The sequence below is a fragment of the Anguilla rostrata genome, chromosome 9 (assembly GCF_018555375.3).
Source record: "Anguilla rostrata isolate EN2019 chromosome 9, ASM1855537v3, whole genome shotgun sequence".
Lineage (NCBI taxonomy): Eukaryota > Metazoa > Chordata > Actinopteri > Anguilliformes > Anguillidae > Anguilla > Anguilla rostrata.
In genome coordinates, this window is record NC_057941.1 from 9,450,857 (window position 1) to 9,472,259 (window position 21,403).

The following is a 21,403-nucleotide window of genomic DNA, read 5'->3' on the forward strand; positions in this document are numbered from 1 at the left end:
TTCCCAGGAGAGTGGAGGTTGTTATAGCAGAAAAGGGTGGACCAACTCCATATTTATTCCCATAATTTTGTATGCAAAGTTGGAAGTCAGGTGTCCACAAAGTTGGAAGCACAGAATGATATAGACTGTCATTGCATTAAGATTTGCCTTCACTAGAACTAAGGGGCCTAACCCAAAACATAAAATACAGCCCCAGACAAAGTGGTTTCCAGATTCTTTTGTTCATATTGTGTGCTTGTGGGAGATAAACATGCATTGTTTGGGAATCAACCAGTTTGTTTTTTCTGTGTTGTGTTAAATTTCTATCTGGCTGCCTTGATCCAAATTCTGTACTATTGCACCAGGTTTAATCGCACAGTATCAGAATCACACAGACAAATTTGGTTTGTGTAATCATGTGTAGGTGAATGGTTCAACCACATTCAGATTGAAGTAATTCAAACCAAAATCTTTTCAAATCCTGCTGTAGAACCTGGAGTCTAGTCTAAAGGTCCTGCTCCCAGATGATGTGGGTACAGCTCTGATGGATGGCGTAGTTCTGTGCCATCTGGCCAACCACATTCGGCCTCGCTCCGTAGCCAGCATTCATGTGCCCTCCCCTGCAGTGGTAAGATCACTTCCTTTCTTCTCAGGTTCATCCTGTGAATTGTCCTGTCTTTAGTTCTCTGTGTCATTGGGGTTTGTTCTTTTGTAGAACTATAATTCAGGGTAAATGTTTAATTTACATGTCAAGTTTTCTCAAACTTTGTGTGAACCATCCTCTTGGTGTGTGATTCTTCTGTCAAAGCAAACACTTTAAATTTAGCTTTAAAAAAAAAACTTTAACTTTAAAAAACATTCTCACCCCGTGTTCACACAGCAAGCGATTCGGTTGATGGGTCACTCAAGTGTACTAGGCTGAGGGAGGGACAAGAGCATATATTTGTCTTATAGCCTATCTTTTAGTTTCTATAGTTATGGCATGACCCCGATAATTATTGCTACTGCTATCTTGCTAGCAGCTAGCGATCTCTCTCTCTAACTAGCCAGCTACCTAGGGATCTCTCTGTCTCTCTCATTTGCAAGCTAGCTAGTGATCTCTTTGGACAATTAATCGAGAAATGGGATTAAATCCGTTGGAAAAATAGAAATCGCAGAACACTGATTGGTGTTGGCAGGCGATGCTTGCGAAAAGATGAACTATGGACTTTTCTCTGGCAACTTTTCCTGCTCACTTGCCCAGTTGCTTGGGTCGCTGGCCGTCACTCCGCTTCATAGAAAATGAATGGCCTTCCAGCAACTAGTCAACCAAATTGCTGACTGTGACAACAGAGTTTATGGACATTATCTTGAGGAACTAAACACAAATGCTTATTAGGCTAACATGTTACATTAAAACAGTTTAGTTCTTGTGTTCTTAAGTTTACGTTGAGAAGTTGCATGGCATTCATGCATGGCGTTTTAAGTGCAATGATGCTGCCTCCAGCCTGGTACCAAATCTTGACAGTGGCAGTACCATCTATGGCTTGCTGCCCCATGGGGCAGTGCATTATTGGGAGAATAGGATTTAGTCACTGAGATGGTCCTTCTTCTCCTGTGGTTGATTCATACCTCCCTTCACCAACTGAACCTGTACTTTTTCAGCTCCAAGAGTGAAAAGTAATGTCATTGGTTTATATGCCACCATTTCAGGAGGAGGGGGCTTGTCCTCCTCTCCTTTTTTTCGTTGTTTTGTTTTGTTTGGGGGGTTGAGGGGTGGGGGAGAGGCACAGACATGGTATCCCATTATGAACGATTCTCTCTGTAATGTATGCCCTACCCACTCATTTTCTGAAAATAAAAATAATTGTTCACAAAAAAAACCTCTCTCACATTAATCCTTACCATCAGAGTGAGGTAGTCATCAAAGTTTCTACTAACACACTATGCCATGAACAACATAAATATTTTTAAATATATCAGTCTGGAAAGGGTTACAGTGGCATTTCTAAGGCTCTGGGACTTATCTCCAAAGGAAGAACACTTGGAACAGAGGTAAATTTTTTTGTGGCTGGCCTGCCAAAATGTCTCCAAGAACGCAGTGACAATTCTTCTGGGACGTCATAAAATATCCCAGAATGACATCCAAAGAACTTCAAGCCTGGGTGATCGCCTGTGTGACACCTGGGTGACCCCCGAGCCTTTTGGGATAATGTTCTATGGACAGATGAGTCAAATGGTCCCATTATGTCTGGCAAAAACAAATGCATCATTTCACTGTAAGAACATCATGCTAACAGTCAAAGGTGGTGGTAGTGTGATGGCGTGAGGATGCTAGCTCGGGACCTATTAATGCCATTAATGAAGAAAGCTTTAATTGTGCTCTGTACCTGAACATTTCTAAGAAGAATATCTGGTCATCTGTTCGTGAGCTGAAGCTGAAGCACAGTTGTTGTACAGCTAGAAAATGACCCAAAACACCAAAGCAGGTACACATCTGAATGGCTGAAAAGAAACAAAATTTAAGTTTTGGAGTGGCTTAGCCAAAGTCAGAGTGGGCTAAAATTCCTTCACAGTGATATGAAAGACTGATATCAATTTATAGCAATCATTTGTTTTCAGTTATTGCTGCTAAAGTTGGTGTAACCAGTTAGGTTTAAGGGGGCAGCTACTGTTTCACATGGGTGATTATGTGTGTTGTATAACTTTTTGCATTAAATAAAGGAAATAATAATTTTTATATATGATTTGTGTTTACTCAGGTTCCCGTTGTCATTTTGCCTGTAACAATCTGAAACCGTTTAGTGTGTGATATGCAATTCAATAAGCAATAATAAAGCAAATCAGGAAGGGGGAAATACTTTTTCAAGGCACTGTATGTATAAAGATGTATTGCAATAAGTTCATTGAGTCCCATTTATTCTTATAATACATAGTTAATGACAATGGTTGCTGTATTCTTCCACTGCTGTAGTTTTCCACTGTATTTTTGAATTGTTCAAAGATTCAGATTTGGCATGTTCTCAAAACGTCTTCACTGCACGTGTCTGTATGAAAGAGGCCTTCATGCCCAACCCAGGTGTACCTGTTTGTATTCTGCAGCCAAAGCTGAGTATGGCCAAGTGCCGCCGAAATGTGGAAAACTTTCTGGATGCATGTAAGAAGTTGGGTGTGCCTCAGGTAAGCATTCAAAAAAAATAATCTTAGTCATAATGTGGAACACTTGCTGCAGCCCTCACAAAAGTAGCCTGCCAAAAGAAAAGCTAATCTAAATTGATTGGCAGATGTTTCACGATGAAATAGTTGCATGTTTCACTCATTGCTTAAGAAAGCAGAGAGGAACGGAGACTACCCTAACAAGTAGTTCATGGTTCATGGTTTTCCTTGTCATGTAGCATTCCACATATCTAATAAATTTGAATAAGCATTTAGGCTGTGCAGAATGCTGAATGAGAAAAATGTGAATAAATAAAAGAAAAACAAGCAAATGTCAGGAGATATGAACCTTTACTTTCTCCTTCTGCAGGATAAGCTGTGCCTGCCCCATCACATCTTAGAGGAGCGAGGCCTGGTGAAGGTGGGCATGACAGTCCAGGCATTGTTAGACTTGCCTGCATTGAGGCCGACTCAGCTCTCAGGTGTATAGCCCTGTTTGGCTCACACATTCCACTGCTGCACCACGCCTGAGAAATGGCAGCCACCGCTACACACTAGCCATAAAGGACCAAGGAGACAACCCTCCACCAACAGCCCTCTGTCCATACGTCTTTCGGGGGGGGGGGGGGAGATCCTACAGGAAGCTGATTGAATCCTCCAGGAATCTGATTGAATTTGGAGGGGATTCCCAGACTGCCTTCCTGTATGATGTCAGCTACAGTGGAAATTTTGAAATAAGAAACAAATGGTCAAACAGTCCCACACGGTGCTGAAAATACTGTTGTGGAGAGGGGTGGCTGTTTTGTCTGTAGTGCTGGTCATGCAAAACTAGAAAGAGTCATGGTGATATGAGAATGTTCTTGCCAAATTGATCCTGCAATGTATGTGTAATGCCAGCAAGCATTGTTTTACAGTCTATAATCTTAGTGGCACAAATTCCCCTCAAATTCATTAGTCTTTCAATAAAAAAGTAAATATAAGCTCATGAAACCATAAAGTAATGGAGTTCTCAAATAATTGTTGCAATGTGGTAATGATACTTTTATATTAGATTTACAAACCTTTATTTCACATCATAAATTAAAAACAGCAGTATTAAAATTATATTTGCAAACCAAAATTTTTATGCTGCCTTAAAATGATCAAATTAGGTTTTCATTTCTTGTTTTAAAGATGGCTTTTTACAGTTAGGCCTGAAGTAACAATGTACTTTACACGACCACAAGTCCTGATTATTGGTAACTACAGTAACAGATCAATTAATCTATTTTGGGATGCAAAAATACAGCTGTTTTTACTTTTGCAGTTCTGCAGGGTTCAGACAAACAAACTGTTTTGTAACTTTAGTTGATTGGGTGATGTTTTACAGGGTAGCACTGTAACATTGTCAGCATATAAAAAGGAATAATAACATTATTCCATTTGAAAACAGTATAAGAGTTTTCATAACCATGTCGTATTCCTGTCCAGGGTCACTTCTAATATAGTTTGAATAGCTAGTTTGCTAGACTTACCATTATGCCAGGGTTCAACATGACCAAAAGGTTGCCAGTATGTGAAGTTGCATTCCTTATACAGATCTCATATAGAGATGATGTGACAATGAGACTTTCATATTTTTGCTTTTTCATAGGCACTTAGTATTCCTGATCATGAACTTGGTGAAATGTGAAATATGAGTGCCATGCCCAACCACAACCACTCTCATATGTATAGTTTTTATAAAAGATAATTTAATGTTATATTATTGAGAGTTTTATCTTTTGTTTAAATTTGATTCTGAATCATGTTTTTATGATTGTTTTTAACTTATTTAGTTTAAATAAATTTTACTGGGTATTAATCCACATACCTGAAATGTAAAAACTCTCGAACACTGTGTACAATTTTTAATAATGATGTTATTACATTGAGAAATCACAGCATATTATTTGTATCAGGGTATTACTGATTTTATATTTATTGTTTATTTTTTCCTATGTTTTCATACCTAGCCTGGTTCAATGTCATTGGTCTGAACCTAACTAAGGTTTAAAGATTTGTAACTGGACTCAATTTCTAGACATGTTTGTATAGTAACTGTTTCAACAAACCAAACTTGTAATTAAATGGAGAAAATACTGAAGATTTCTTGCTTGCATACAGTGAGAACTGGTCAGAATAAAGCATCTTGCTTGATGGAAAAGAGGGTAATGTCAGCATTACTGTAACTTTGGAGTTTTTTACTTTTAACTTACATTTTGCCGACACATTTGATATATTTTGGTTTTCAGGGACTTCCTGTCAGGATGCTGTTTTGCGTCCATTAAAACTTGCATAGCTTTTTAAGTTATTCCATCGGAAGAACCATTTCCATCCCCATATACACAAGTCCTTCTGGTCTGGTCTTCTCTGCTTCCGAATTGTACACAGGTTCATCACAGGATGGTGGTGCTCAGAGTGACTCAGGAGGAAGGCATGAATACTAGTTATAACTTGATTGGTTCAACCATGAACAAGTACATAAATACAATTTCAAGGTGTCTCTCTGTCGGTGTCTGCATCCTTGTTGAATTATTGCACCCTGCTCAGTGCACATTCACTGCTATTCTCTTTAGATAGTCTCTTTCTGATTGTAAATGAGCTATAGTAGCAATGTTTGGGTGCTGATGGGTGGTAGATCTCTTGTAATTAGTATTTGTAAATGGGCGTCAAGAGCATTTCAAAAATAGGGGGTTACACTATAGTTTTCATGCCATAATTTGTTCTGAAAGCTGTGCCTTTTTGCTGTTTTACAATACCTCACACTTTTCTGTGAGGGCCTCACAGATGCCCCCTCCCTTTGGAGGTGTTCTGGGCACATCTTGCTGGGAGGAGACTGAGGGGCAGACCTAGAACACACTGGAGAGATATCTACTGGCTGGCCTGGGATTGCCATGGAAACCCCTGGGATGAGTTGGAGGAAGTCGCTGGGGAGAGGGACATGTGGGCTGCTCTGCTTGCCCTGTTGCCACTGTGACCGTGACTTGGACCAATCAGCTTTATACTTGATGTTGGAGCATTGCTGCAGGGATTTGCTTCCAGTCAGCCAGAACGGCATTATTGAGTTTGGGCACTGATTGGGTGATTAGTCCTGGCTCGCAGTTGTCTTTCCAGTTAATTCCTAAGGTGTTGGATGGGGTTGAGGTCAGGGCTTTGTGCAGACACAAAGCATTCAAGACAAAACCATTTCAGTATGATCCTCACTGTGTGCCCAAAGGCATTGTCATGCTAAAGCAGGAAAGGGCCTCAAACCTTTGGGGAAGCACTGTCTAAAATGTTATTGTATTTGCTGCATTAAGATTTGGCTTCACTGGAACCCAGGGGCCTTGCCCAAACCAACAGCCCTAACGCCTACTACTAGTACTTTCTATCATTGACGGCATATGAAGTACTATGTTAAGTTTAACCTGTCTGGGGTGTGAATGCACTTTTAACTGGCTGGAAATCCAAGAACACTAGCAAGCTATATCAAAACTATGCAATCTGATAGTCACTAAAATAATGTTTATGATCACATACATGTAGATTCCTTTACATACACACACAATACAGCACCCAAAAATACTTCTGGTAACAAAAAATCACTTGCATATGGTCAAAACAGACTTTCATATGCCTATATCTTCTGAAATATATATCGACAAGAAATACAAAAATAAATAAATTCGGAAATAAATATATACAGAAATAAATCAAAAAATAAATGCAAAAATAAATATATACAGAAACAAATGAATCAAGAAATAAATATTTAAAATATATACAGAAATTAATGAAACAACAAATACAGACACAAATAAATGCAGAAACACCCATTTATGTCAGATTTTATCTATTTAATCTATTTATGTCTACATTCATTTATTTTTTTATTTTCTTCCATTTTTATTTATTTATTATTTATTATTTTAATTTTGGAATTTTTGGTACTCTATACTGTATTACTACAGTTCAGTTCAATATAATTTTTTTAGTTCTGTTCACAGAGACACTGAAAAAAGAGAGCTTTTCAGATACCAGTCATGTGAAACATAAGACAAGACTGAGCCTGAAATCCTAAGAATCCAGCAGGTGAGGTAACCACAAGAAAAAAAGAAAAAAAAGCTTGGAAGTTGGGAGGAGTTTTTGATTGTTCTTGGTTTTTCTGGAATGATAACCCAAAAAAATGTGTCACTGCTGTTATTTATTCCAACAGCCATCCTCAGAAACTATTAAAACAACAGGATTGGATTCTGCCAGACAGAATTTTGGACATATCTTGTATTCGATTTGAGTAAGTGAGTAAGCCTCATACAACATTTTCCAGCACTGGTTTAATCTGTATATAATTACAGGCAATGAATCATATTAAAATAAGCATATTTTATATGACCTTGCAAACAATTATTGAACTATATAATGTTTAAAAAACATTTTATATATAGGGAAAAAATATTTTAAGTGTAAAAAAAGAACATTTATTTAGTGCTGTGCACTGTATTTCTTTATTAAATCTCAAAGGGATTTCTTTACATAATAACTTAAATAACTCAAATCTATTTCATGATACTTCCAGGGAAGTAGCAATTGTGTTATTAGTGCATGTCTTCTGTATTGTTCAAATAGTCTACAATTCACATGTGGAGAATAGCATACTGAGGATAGAATTTTAATAGTTTTCTTTCATGTATAAGCATTTAAAGAGAATTTCTTTTTCTTTTTTTTTGCAGTCATCTGCTTTGTATGACTTTGGACTGGTATGACTTTACACATTTTTCCTGAGTACAAGTTAGTACATAATATTGGCTCCGAATCAAATTCACAAAAGATGCAAGGTGTGGTATTGGAATGATTAGAAAACAATTTAAGAAGCACTGCACTTGGCAGCAATCAAAATCAAATGTAATAAACATCCTAGTATAGACAATTTGAGTGCATGAGGGGGGTCTACTTACAGTGTTTTGGTGTGGGGAGTGAATGCTATAATCTTTTCATAACTGTGCAGGGCATGGAATGTCTCAAGAAATCAATATGAAGTTTACAAATGATATCATGATGGATTGTTCCTTAAATTATTTATTTCCTTACCATAACATGTCAATATTGCTGTTAAAGGCATACTATGCAGAATTGTTACCTTAAATATTATAAAATAACCCTACTGAGACATATCAACCCTACAAAGGCATATCTATGGTGCACTGGCAATCTCTGTCTTTATGCACTTTTATGCACCATATTTGTGCACATTTACCTGCATTTGCTATTCTAAAATGTTTTCGAGACGTTTCTGGGCGTCACACTCTGTGCAGAGAGGAGTGGGTGTGGCTATAGAGCCTGTGGATGTGATTTCAGTGGACTGCTTGTTGCTGTAATGGTGGAGGCTTTTTGCCAGTGAGGCAAAAAACCTAGCCAACAGGGCTCGTTGAAGGACTAGTTAATCTTGGAATTGCTTTTCCTCTGTGGCATCAGCTGAAGTTCAACAAAGGGGATCAAAAGCGACACTTGGGTTGGCTTGTTTTTCATTGAATCTGTAAGTAAAGTTACCTCTAGCTATTCAGCTAGGTACGTTAAGTACAGTGCCTTCAGAAAGTATTCAGACCCCTTCACTTTTTCTACACTTTGTTATGTTACAGCCTTATTATAAAATGGATTAAATTCATTTTTATTCTCATCAATCTGCACACAATACCCCATAATGGCAAAGTGAAAACAGGTTTTTGGAAATGTATGAAAATTTATTAAAAATGAAAGGGGAGGAGACTTCTTTGATTGTAAATACAGACCACAGCAAGGCAAAAAAAAAGTCCTGCATAGTTTGCCTTTAAGTATTTTAGTGTTATTACGCTTAAACGGGTGCTTAGAAAATACTGTACAATGCCCTCCAAAAGTATGAGAATAGTAAATTGAAATGTATTTCTGCTGTATACTTAGGTATTTTGATTAGATCAAAAGATGAATATGAGAAAACCCGTAAAGCAATGGTCAGTGACTTCACCAGCAGTCTCCAGAGGGCAGAGGTGAAAATATCACAAGCCATCATACTCAGAAGGCTTTGAGAGCCGAATAACAGCGATTACACTATAAGACCATGAAACGAGGTGGACCCAAGTGCAGAGGATGCTTATTCCCCATTTTGAGTCAAACAAGTAAACTTTAATAAAGAAAAAAAACAAAGTAACAAACAGGCAAGAACATGAGATACTATCACTGGGAACAAAGAAAGACAAACACAGGAGAAAATAACCCAGCACTGCAGCCAACAGGACGGCCCCCACCTACTTACAGGACATGATTCAGTCCTACACCCCAGCTTGACCACTCCACTCTGTGGCAGCAGGGCGACTTGCCCCCCCTGCCATCCGGATGAATGGTTCTTCTCACTCAACCCTACCACGGAGCTTCTCCACCTTAGCTCCCAGTGGTGGAACGAACTCCCTGTTCCTCTACGAACCACTCCCTCATTGCCTATCTTCCACCGCGGTCTGAAGATTCATCTCTTCCGGCTATATACCTGGGCTAACTATCACCACTCTGTGGGGCACTCCCAATCTGGGATCAGCAGTTGCATCAACAATGAAGATGAGTATAGCATAGCAAAGCACCCCCAACACCACGTTTCACGGATGTTTCTTTCGTCATCAACTGTATAGGTCTTCCTTGGACTACCAGGCCCTTTGCAATAACTGAAATCACCAGTGCTCTCTCTTAATAAGTGTTTCAAACAGCGGATTTTTGGCAAGCCTAAGGTTTGGTCTAATAAATGTCGATGTAATTTTACTAGTTGATACAGATTAATTTTCTTTAGACAAATAAAATATCCCACCAAGGTATCAGGTTCCTTAACCATAATTGTTTCAGTCTTACCTCTCTATTGCTCCTGTTAAGATGGTATAAAATCAAGATTACACATGAATTTATCACTACCAACAAGAAAATAGGACATAATATTCCTGCAACAGAGCCATCTTAACCTCTCTCCAAATTAAAATGCCACGTTGAGTCTTTCAGTAAGAAAGTGGCTTAGCTACAGTACTTGTCAGTTAAAACCTTGCCTGCTGTACCTTATAGCCGAGTTGCTAAATGACAGATGATCCAATTAAACATAGCTGCTGGAAACATGATTAGCCTTTTATGATTCATTAGCCCCTCCTGGTTTACAGGAGCCATAAAGCAAAATATGTGCCTTTTATTGCCATTGGCAACTTCAATGTGGATTGGTTCTGTGCCCAGACAAACCAGGGATATATGTTTATGCATTATTCAATGCAGATAATCATTGTGGCAGAGAATAAAATAATTAGGAATCAAGTTGGTATTTATTTGATAATCAGATATTATGATTCATTATAAAGCTTTGCATCAAATTTATATAAAAACCAGCAACTGCGTTTAAAAAAAGCTTACAAGAGAAGAGGTTTTGTGAAATTCAGAATCAGAATAAACGCCATTGTCTAATTGTCCTTTTGTCCCTGAAGGGCACACTAGTAAACAGGACCATGAAGAGTGAGACTGTGCTTCAGCTTTCCACCATATTGGTGCTCCAGCTGAATTGGAATCAGTTCATTTCTGCATACGGAATCACTGGTGAGTCTTTCACTGTGATATTACCTATTTTGACAAACCAATTTAATTGCAACAAGTAACTGAACATTTTGTGCAAGTGGTATGGCTTTATTTTGAAGACTATGTATCACACGTACAATTATACGGTCCTTAATTATAAATTGTGCAAACGAGTCTAACTTCCCTTCCAAAGTTCCAAGATTTAACACGAGACACAGGTTTACACAATCTCAGGCTTGTTGTCATGTTGCCCGTCAGAAACATGACAACAATGAGATGGGCCAGGAAAATAATGATAGCTCATACAGTACCTTCTTTATATCCAGTCAATGGTGAGATCACACATTGCAAATTTAGTGTTGAAGCACATGCATACTATAAACTAAATAAAAATGCAGGCCAGAGAAGTGTCACATTGTCTACCAACAGCCCATCTGATAGGGAAAATCCCACAGTTTTGTATTGGTCCTGTTTGACCAAAATGAGATCACCATCTGATTGCACCAAGACATGAAAATATTTTTTGCTTCTCAATGTTGGTTTGGCATGATCTTGTAAAATTATGTGTAATGTCTTTCATACAGCTCACAAGATCTGCTGTGCAAACTCAAGGTTTTCTCAGTGTGAGAAGGTCTCAAATGTGAAGGGATCATTTTATGGAACACCATTGAAGATTAGAATTCTATTTGTCTATTTCTCATTTGTCTCACAAGATTCTCACTTTATTTTCTTTTTTTTTTGTGCATTGCTCCAGTGTGAATTTTATGAGAATTATTTCAGACACAGAAGATCCTTCCCTCTGGGAAGAGATAGTATTAATCAGTCAATTAATGTTAAAGTAACATTAGTGAGGTGACTTAGATCTAGCAGTGAAGTCCTGGCACAATCCACCCTGTCTGGGTAGTGTTGGTCTGACTTTCCTTTATTGTCTTTCAGTTCTACCTCCAGCTGATGTACAGGTAATAGACCCAGGGTACCTTGGTCAACTGCTAATACGTTGGACACTTCCTTCCAACCTGGAGAATCCGATAAACTGTTCAATAAGATTCCAACTGCAATATTTCAACGCTTATGAAGACAGATGGACAGTAAGTGTGGCTCGTCCTATGTCACAAGCCATATAATTAGCTTGTGAGAGAAGATATTCCTCTATCACAGACAATCTGACTGTGAGCTCCTCAATATGTCTTTGTGGAAATGATCTTGCCTGCTTAACTGGAATACATTCATTTAAACACGAGGTTGCTGCATATACTGGCTTTGTTTAAAATTCCCCTGGCATAATTGTTACCTGCAGTCTATTAGATGTATAATTTATTCAGAACAGTTTTTCAATACAAGAAATCTTTCAAAGTATTTCTCAAAACAGCATTTATTGAATGTTGGGAGTAAGTATTGTCTTGCTGTGATTTGTATTACATATAATAAAGACAAAGTACAGATTGAATAATTAAGAAAAAATAGTTCAGCAAGTACTAAAATGTGCATCTTTTGGTTTCACACCATTGGAGGTGTCATATTCACAGCTCAAAGATGCTCCTGATAACACTCAACACTAAGCAGGTTTGGCACACATTATCCCTGTCAGTAGAAAGATGTTTGGTGTTTGCATGTGGTTTTGAGGGGCTGAGCATCAGGAGAACACTTGATATTAAACTGAGTTGAACATGAAAGCTGTATTCTAAGAAGTTTTAAAGGTACTATTAATTAATTTCCAACTATATGTTGAAGTCTTGTCTGGAACTTAACAGAGAAGATGACACTCCCTTTATTGTTTGACTCACATAAACATGATTTATTTCCTCCTGCAGTCATAAAATTTCCTTTAACAATTGATGTCTAGTTGGTCTAATATTGGTAGTGATTATTAAGACTGTAAGTACATTCCCATTATTTGAGTCAGGATACTTTTTTCCCGTCGGCAGACCATCAGAACCACTCACCTGAGCTACAGTGCCCAGTTTGACCTGGAGAAGGATGTGCACGTTAGGGTCCATACCTTGCTGAGGGGGCCCTGTGTTAATGGCTCTGAAGTTCAGAGCCCTGGAGCTGAGGTGGTTCTCAAGCCCCCTGATAAAGGTAGGGCGTGGTTGCTTACAAGGCTGTGGGTTATAGGTAGGACCACCAGTGTATCTCCACTTGCTTTCTCACATGTAATTCAGTCCTCTGCCAACAAGCGGTTGTTTCACAGTACTTTGAAATGTTGTACAGGGGATGTTAGTTTTTATTTGAAGCAGTGGGAAATACCCACATTAATATGTCAGAGTAGTTGTATAACACTTAACTTGCTAAGAAATGGTTAAAGTAAATAAAATTGGTGAATGACATGTAATAAAAGTTCAAATAATGCCCATAATGTTCATTATGAACTATGTTCATAAGGTTGTTAATGTCCAGGAACTAAAAAGATTGCTTTGTCATTTCAACTGCTCAGGGTCCATAGGCTCAAAGATCAAAAGTCTCAGCTGTGTTTTCTATCGGAGGGAATTCCTGGAATGCACCTGGGAAAGTGGGGAAGTTGAGCTGGACCATCCCATTTACCACTTGTTCTACTGGTTAGTTAACTGGCCTCTTGGGATAGATGAAGTCTCAAGAATGTAACTACTTACAATAAATACCACACCAACACACATCCCTCCACCCTTCAATGTTAATGTGTCATCTTTCTATGATTCTCCAGGCACAGAGAGATGGTGAAGACCGTGGAATGTCCCAAGTATATCTACTCCAATGGTGCCACCAGGACTGGCTGCAGCTTCCCGGTGGATTCACTCCTGGAATTTACCGAGTTTAACATCTGTGTGAATGGCTCATCAGCAGAGGGGCCTCTACGACCAGCTTACTTCACCCTGCAGATACAAAATTTAGGTAAATCACCCCACCCTGCAAGTCTCCACCTTCAGCATTTGGGATCACAACCCCTACCTTAACATTGGTTTTATGCGTAGAGTTGTCCCTTTCAAGACTGGGAGGTCATATATCGTCTTGGACAATCCGTTTGTGAAATATACGCTCATTTGTGACGCCTGGGTACCTTCCAAAATAGTTGTGCGTAATGCCACACATACTGTTTACGGTGTTGTCGCCCTTTGTAGTACAATCTGACTTCATTGACTATGAATTTATCCAATAGGTGACAGTATAAGCTTTCTAACATGTATATAACATGTCTAAATTTACTTTTGGAATAGCATTTTATAGCCCAGGGTAACCAAAAGTTTTCTCTCAGCAAAACCTGGCAAAATGTTATCAATCAGTTTTGTCTTTTTTGGAAAATATTACTATTCTTGAGAATTTTTGAGCATGGCTAAGGCATATGTTTGCTGATAGACCGAGCTAGTACTGTTTTCTGTCAGAAGAGGAGAACGACAACATTGACTCTTTGTCTCTATCTACTGAACACAGATAAGAATTCATCATCCATATATAAGTGTTATTGCTCAAAATATTTAAGTTATATATGTTATTTTTAAATTGAGCGTCTTTAAATAAGTTAGTGGTATTTTATAATGAGGATATTTCACACTGTAACGTAATTGTTCATTGGTAGCTCAGTTGGTAGAGTTTGTGTTTCAAGCACCGGATGCGACGTGAGCTGGAACATTGCTAAAACGTGGTGGAAGGTTGAATATTGGTTTAATGTCATCCCATCCCATACAAGAAAACATTACATACTATAGAGTACAGAAAAACATATGAGTGTTAATGATTATAAATGTAGGTACTGTACCACATTGTGTGACACTTTGTTGTACGTCACTCTGGATAAGAGCGTCTGCCAAATGCCTGTAATGTAATGTAACAATGTTTTTACATTATTATTGAATCTGATTTCAATGTTTCGTTTTTAAACCTTTATGAGTGGCACATTTATATGCTTTATAATGGACAAAAAGCATTTTATTCATTTTTGGAGAGATTTTGGATATGTTTCTGGACCCCTGGTTATTTTTTAAAGCTTGTAATTACCACTTGAAAATGATGCAAAACTGAGTTTCTTGAGTCAATACAGTTGATTTGTAGTGAAATGCATGATAGATGGATAGATAGTTTATTTGTCCTCAAGGAGTAAATTCTTTTTCACAGTAGGCACATACATAACACAAACAGGTAAGACATAAAAAAGAAACATAAGCTACACACATGCACATGAAAGCTAGCGCTTGCGCCGTGTCTCTATTATGTTGTGATTTACAGCAATGCATAATTTAGACATTTTGGATAGATTTGGAGTCACTGGGTACACTGCTTACTTCTTGCTTCATAGATCTTTAGCAGTTCTGCATATCCACCCTTGGATTTTACGCACCTGTGGTCAAGGACTTTTTGATCCAGGACATGTATAGTTTAACCTGATTTATATATGGGATCTCACAGTATTTCAAACTAAAAAAGAGCAAATTCATTTTTGCTTTTTTTGCCTAAACAGTTTCATTTGTGGCACTTCATTTCCTCCTAAATATAAAGAAATCTAAGTTAGTATCGCAAATGGTACAAATGTCCTGCTTCCTTTAAGCCACTGGTCAAGTCCCTGTGATGCTCACATCTGGAATTATAAAGCTTTAAATAATGTACCCCCTAAATGGGCAAGGATTGGGCAGATTTGGCATGTGCGCGAAGGGATTAACGCAATCTCATCGTAGCGGCGTCCTAGCCGCTAGGAGGAGTGCACAAAGGGGTTAAAAATGAGAGCAGTCATATTACATTTAACTTGCACAAAAAAAGTTGAACATAAAAAATACATCCATGATTCAACTAATTAACTAATACTGAAATTAATTATATTTAAATATGTTGAAAAATGGATGGAGGATGGCGACCATACTCCAGTATATACAACCCATCTCTGACAATTCTCACTTTTAAAAATGTTTTAGAACAAAATCCACGTAACAGATGCTCATGCAGTCATTATTCTTGACAGTCACTTCAATGCTGCTTTGTATCTACAGTGAAACCTGCTGCCATTGAGATTCTGAGTCTGGAGGCCCAACCCAATGGGCTCTTCCACTTGGAATGGACACCATCTGAGGGGAGAATCCCTGGTATCTGCCTGGAGTATGAGGTGGAATCCACACAAAACGCCATGGTGGGGGAAGTGCTGGTATGCTGTTCATGACTGATACTTACCAATTACATATGAACTTAACGGTATATCCCTTTACACCATGAAAACACTCTCTTTCATTGACAATGGAGTAATTTATTAACATCTATAATACATGTTGACAAAACATTATACTCTGATCTTGAAATCAGTCTTCAACCACATCACTTCATTATCATGGTTCATCCCTTTCAAACCAACCATTATCCAACCTGCTTGTTCCTCATCAGGGTTGTGGGGGGGGGGGGGGGTGTTTGAGAGGGTGAGATGAATCTATCCAAGCATGCATTGGGGGAGAGGTAGGAATGTAGGCATACACCTAAACACCACAAGCTTCCACAATCGATCCATGGCAGACAATAATAAAAACCAATACTCCTGCTTTTATTTATAGGCTACAGTGATTTTTGAATTTGAAAAAAAAGTGAGAACACAACCTATTTTATATAAGATTTTATTAATTTTTTATTTATTTTATTAATTAATTAATTTTTTTTATATTATTCAAACTGAATGTTTGAGTGGTGCCAAGTGGTTTTTTCGGAAACAATGTTTTCAGCGTTGTCGGCTGTCAAGGCAAAAAAGACATACAAGCATTTTGCATATAGCCACTTTTAAATATACACCCTTGATCTCAGCCTGGTCTCATCATCTAAAACTATAAGTGAAGAAAATTATTTGTATTTACTTGTGGATTTGCTTTTTCTTCCAGTAGCCGAGAACAAAGTGGTTAAATTATTTCTTATTATTAAAATATTTGGCATTTAGTAAAGGGCAACTACCATGACCATTTGGACTTCCAGTGGAAATTATTTCCAGGAGTGAACTATTACTGATCTCATCCTTGTTTGCAGCAGAGGAATATCACCACAGAGACAGCGTTCACCTCCCTCAGCATAGATCCGAGTAGGACTAACTGTTTCCGGGTCAGGTCCAGGGTGCACCAGTTCTGTGCTGACAGTGGCTTCTGGAGTGAGTGGAGTCGCCCATCCTGCCTGTCAGGTACAGTGTCGCAGGTCTAAACAGCCGATGCTAACTTATCATGTGATTTTACCATAGCTCTTGCAAGTGAAGGATGTGCAAAGAATCCGTCCTGATTTAAATGCCATAGAGTTGTTTATTTGCTGGGACCTTTTCCCTTTGGACACATTTGCAGACCATTAGTCAATTGCCTCTGGTCTCTTCTCACAGACACCATGGAGATATACATGCCCATAGTGACAGAAACGATCATGCTGGGGGTTCTGGCCATCTTTGTGATCATGCTCCTCATCCTCTCTCTCTGCCTGTGGAGCTTTCGGGGAAGGTAAGTGAACAGTGACCTTTACACTTCCCTTGTTCTGTTCCATATACACAGTAGTACTGAAGGTGTTTTTGTGAATCTCCTTAAAGAAATAAGCTTCTCCCTCTGTTCTAGGCTGAAGATGTGTGAGAAAATAAAGGGCCTGTTTTACCTCCCGTACAAACCAAAAGGAGATTTCTCAATCCCTCCCATGGTTGAAAAAGGTTTTTAACTGTGGAATGCCCACTTAAGCCAAACAGCATTACACTAGCATCATATCCCTAAACATTGGTGTTTCCTCTACCATCATTTGACCTTTCTGTACTTACAGTATGAATTCTGCCAGAATAACCTTTTTATTAACTTTCTTGAACGAACACAAATATCACTATAACCCAATATTATGTTACCAATTTCCCTTCCGTTACGTAGCTTCATCTATCATTTAAAAATGGTGGATATTCTGTAATAGAATGCAGAGAGGCACAAAACTTCATTTAACAGAAATAGTACTGAATCACGTCTCCCTTTTTGCTCTTGTTAACATTATTATGTAAATAATGGATAATGCAAGTTATGCAGCTGGTAGCTCACATACTGTGCCACACCAAGATGACAATGCTGATGCCTCAATATTTTTAAGCACTAGCAGTGTAGCAAAATTTCTATTTGCATGTAATCAAATAGAAAGTTTTGCATGAAGAAAGTAATGCTTTACTCTTTTTTGTTGATCTGCTAATCTAATATATAGTTTTCAAATACCATATTGTGCACTAGTTGCCAAAGGTCTTGCCACATATTGTAATATTTAACTCATTAGTGTTTTGCACAACAGAACTTGCCAGAATATATACAAAGTATATTCTTAATTTTCAACCAACCATGTGATAATTATTTAATACCTTTCTTTTGGAATTATCGTTTTGTTTGCTGTGCAGAAGTACCCCTGCATTTATACACTGTCACTATATTTATTTGCTTTTAAAATGCAGGTTAAGAAACTTAACTTCCTCAAGAGTAGCAGCTGGTGCTGCACATTTCTCTGTGCTGCTCAGCATTGCACTCAAGTGCAGTCCTTATGAATAGAGCCATGAAAACCTGCTTTTCTTCATTGTGCACCTCATAAATGGAACGGCCTGCAGGAAACCTCAGAACTGGACCACTTAATCTGGCAGTTTTAAAAAGTATTTTATATGAGGTTTCACCAGATTAAAGGTCTTATTTCTCTTACTGTAGTCCATTTTTCTTTTCTTTATTATCCACTGTTATTAAATAAAGGTTAAAATAAATAATGTGAACAAATTGGAAAGTGTTTTTCCAAATTATTTTGGACAATGAATGAATTACATTATATCAGCATCTAATAATTCAAGATCTAAAGCATCTTGTAGGCCTGTGAGTAGGCTGGGTGCAGAAAAGAAATAGATGTAAGGCTACAACAAAGATTTGCACTCACTGTCATTACACCTCTGCCCAGCATGTGAAAATGTGCAGTACATAGGTACACCTTGTGAAATAAAGTATGCGGTTTCCTGATGTGGTGTCTGATAGGCTTAGAATCTACCTTTTGGGAAAAAATTTAACATTGTGATTAGTATGTGGGGGTTGAGGGTCTTTGTTGGGTTCATAGAGGAGAGACAGAGACAGACAGAGAGGTATCACAATCTCCTCCTTTTGAATTTATGGCTAGTCAAATTTCTTCAAATGGTTCCCATACATATTGATATAACATTTAGATTGTAGCATGTACTCAGTGCCAAAAAAAAAAAACACAGAGTACATCCTATTTCAAGTAAACTTCATGCTTTTCATACCTCTTTGCATATAAAGTAACCAATCCATTATTTCATTGTCCATTTCTAAATAATTTGGAACTTCTCGGTTGTCTGAACCATTTGAACTGGTTGGGATGGACCTGGTGAGCAAACTGACACCAACTCCAAGAGACTATATCTATATACGTGGCATGATTGCCTATAAAACAAAGTGGGCAGAGGCATATGCACTGAAGTCAAAGCAAGCTGATGAAGTAGCACAATGCATTGTAGAACTCTTCTACGGGGTTGGGGCTCCTCAACAAATTCTCATAGACCAAAGAGGGGAATTCAGGAATAAGGTGCTGTCCTTTTACAATGCATTTGCAGTGATTTCTCAACAACATCTTAACATGTACAGTCAGTTTCATTAACCCAAAGACACAACTGAGGCTAACTTCAGATTTCTTATGTACTAACCATGATGGTCATCTATTAAATTCAGCTAAATATGGCTCGCACCCAAAAGCTTGAAATTTGTGAGGTTTTGCATGCCATACCATCAGCAGACCAATGGACTGGTTGAAAGGATGAATGGGACAGCGACAAGATAATTAGGACTTGACACTTAAATGACCTTGACCCGTTTTGTTTTGCCCATTTTGACAACTATTTGCCATTATGTAAATATTCTACTATGGTACTAAATCCAATTCTCATTTTCCCCATTATTTCCTGTTTGCCTAGTCATTTCATCTATTTCTGAGATTTTATTCAAGGGACTGGAAGAAGTAAACGAGGAGGTACTATCGACGGGGTAGGTAATTTTGTGGCAAAAGTCACAAATCTGTAGAATGAATTCACAGATCTGCAAATTAGGTTTCACGTCTGTAAATTGGGTTTCACAGATATGCAGCATGGATTGACAAATATGTAAATGGTTTCCTAAATCTGTAGAATGGATTCACAAATCTGTAAATGGGGTTTCACATCTATAAATTGGGTTTTACAAATATGTAAAATCTATTCACAAAAATGTAAAGTTTCCCAAATGGATTCACAAATCTGTAAATGAATGCGCGAATACACACAATAACAGTTTCAAACTTGAGTAAAGACAGCTCTGTAAATACCCTGTGATAGATTGGTAACCTGTATTCCTGTCTCTCGCCCAATGCACACTGGGATACGCTCCAGCACCCCCCGCGAACTTTCTTCTCTATGGAACTTCACATTCCTCATCACATATTTTCATAAATTGTCTCGATGGTCTTAACTTCCTGTGTTTTTACAATTATAACATAGATAAAATCCCAGCAAAATGATCAGCTGACCACAGACAAACACCTCTATCTTTGTCCTTAGTTTGCAAACACAGTTTATCTCTGCATTGTTATTTCTCTCTCTGAATTGTTATTTCATCTGGAATAACAGAGATTATTAAAGATAAAGTCTTTATTTTACAAAAAAATGTATTACAATATTAGTAATTTGTATTAGAAGAATTTGTATTACAATTCTGTTATTACTTATGAGGAATTCATTGCTCATTATAAAATACTGTTAAACAAAAATGTTTGATTGTTATTAGTACTGTCCCTTCTGATACTCACATCCTGTTTAAAAATCTATTTTGACCATTATTGACCATTATTGAATTACCCTGACTCAATCCTACTGGGTTAGTCAGGTAAGATTTGCTTCTCTCTGGTTCCAAAAAACAGTAACAGAGCCATCTGTACTTTAAAAAATATAGTATCTGTACGCTATGAGATATCGTATTGGAATTCCTTTTTGAGTGATGCTGGAGAAAAGTATAGCTCTTACCCCAGAAGTATCTCCTTCTAAATAAGATTAGAGAGGTGTCGCTCACATTTATCCACAGAATATGTCCAGCAAGTCATTATTTAAAGAAATTCACGAAAGACATCAATACAAACTGTATATTTTGTAATGAGCATCTTGAGACTCTCATACACCTGTAATGGTATTGCTTGTGTATTAATACATTTTGGTAAAATGTACAAAGCTTTGTTATTGATAATATACTCTGTGATTAACCTTTATCATTACTGTGTTAAAATGTGCTGTTTGGTTTATTTTTTAATGATTTAATTATTGCTGTGGCAAAATTTCATATTCATAAATAATTGGTCAATTTGCCAATAAGAAACTTAGCTTTGCAAGGCTATCAAATGAAACCTGTAGATCTTACAATGTATTTATATAATCTTTATTAGTATCCCCCTGGCATAGATATACTACTTTGTATAGTGATTGAAGATTATTCCATAAAAAAACTTTACTGTCTAATAAATAAGAGTTGACAAGAATGCAGCATTTCTATGGTTGTGAAGTTTCCTGTGGAAAGTCACAAGACATCATGGGGAAAAAAAACCAAAACATTAGCCAAACGAATTCAGATTATCAGTGCTTCTTGGAACTACTTATTTCAATAATGGTATAGTACAGGACTGTCTAAAAGAATTTAACTATAGAAACTCGCGTACTAAGCCAGCTGGCATATTGTGATAGTAATGGACCCACACACACTCCAGTCCAGATAGTGGCGGTAATGCA

General features: G+C 37.7%; 2 protein-coding genes across 15 annotated transcripts in view; both read left to right on the forward strand.

Annotated features, from left to right (window-relative positions):
• LOC135262865 (leucine-rich repeat and calponin homology domain-containing protein 2-like) overlaps positions 1-5,299 on the forward strand; it is a 37,106-nt gene extending 31,807 nt beyond the window's left edge. For 7 of the 8 annotated variants that reach the window (XM_064350206.1, XM_064350210.1, XM_064350211.1 and 4 more), the window contains 3 exons: positions 470-607; positions 3,061-3,138; positions 3,485-5,299. In XM_064350206.1, coding sequence (XP_064206276.1) covers positions 470-607; positions 3,061-3,138; positions 3,485-3,604 — 336 coding nt within the window. In that variant the 3' untranslated portion in view covers positions 3,605-5,299. The remainder of the gene's footprint in view (positions 1-469; positions 608-3,060; positions 3,139-3,484) is intronic. The other variant, XM_064350209.1, reaches the window with a different exon arrangement.
• A 1,980-nt stretch (positions 5,300-7,279) lies between these two features.
• On the forward strand, positions 7,280-21,018 carry il13ra2 (interleukin 13 receptor, alpha 2). Of its 7 annotated transcripts, none has more exons than XM_064350214.1 (11): positions 7,283-7,408; positions 7,845-7,871; positions 10,593-10,701; positions 11,617-11,768; positions 12,606-12,759; positions 13,115-13,235; positions 13,361-13,548; positions 15,633-15,784; positions 16,642-16,789; positions 16,979-17,093; positions 17,205-18,333. In XM_064350214.1, the coding sequence occupies exons 3-11, from the start codon at positions 10,614-10,616 to the stop codon at positions 17,299-17,301; spliced, it is 1,215 nt and encodes a 404-aa protein (XP_064206284.1). In that variant the 5' UTR covers positions 7,283-7,408; positions 7,845-7,871; positions 10,593-10,613; the 3' UTR covers positions 17,302-18,333. The 7 variants fall into 7 exon arrangements, 6 of the variants coding, with proteins under 6 accessions (XP_064206285.1, XP_064206284.1, XP_064206286.1 ...); XM_064350217.1 differs by having other exon boundaries at positions 7,302-7,412; XM_064350215.1 differs by lacking the exon at positions 7,845-7,871 and having other exon boundaries at positions 7,280-7,408.
• Positions 21,019-21,403: the final 385 nt, after the last annotated feature.

What these genes read in the sequence shown, in the direction of transcription:
- il13ra2 (XM_064350215.1), top strand. Translation starts at nt 10,614, where the DNA reads ATGAAGAGTGAGACTGTGCTTCAGCTTTCCACCATATTGGTGCTCCAG. An exon ending in CTTATGAAGACAGATGGACA is followed by an intron (nt 11,769 to 12,605) that starts GTAAGTGTGGCT and finishes TCCCGTCGGCAG; the next exon opens with ACCATCAGAACCACTCACCT. An exon ending in TCGCCCATCCTGCCTGTCAG is followed by an intron (nt 16,790 to 16,978) that starts GTACAGTGTCGC and finishes CTCTTCTCACAG; the next exon opens with ACACCATGGAGATATACATG.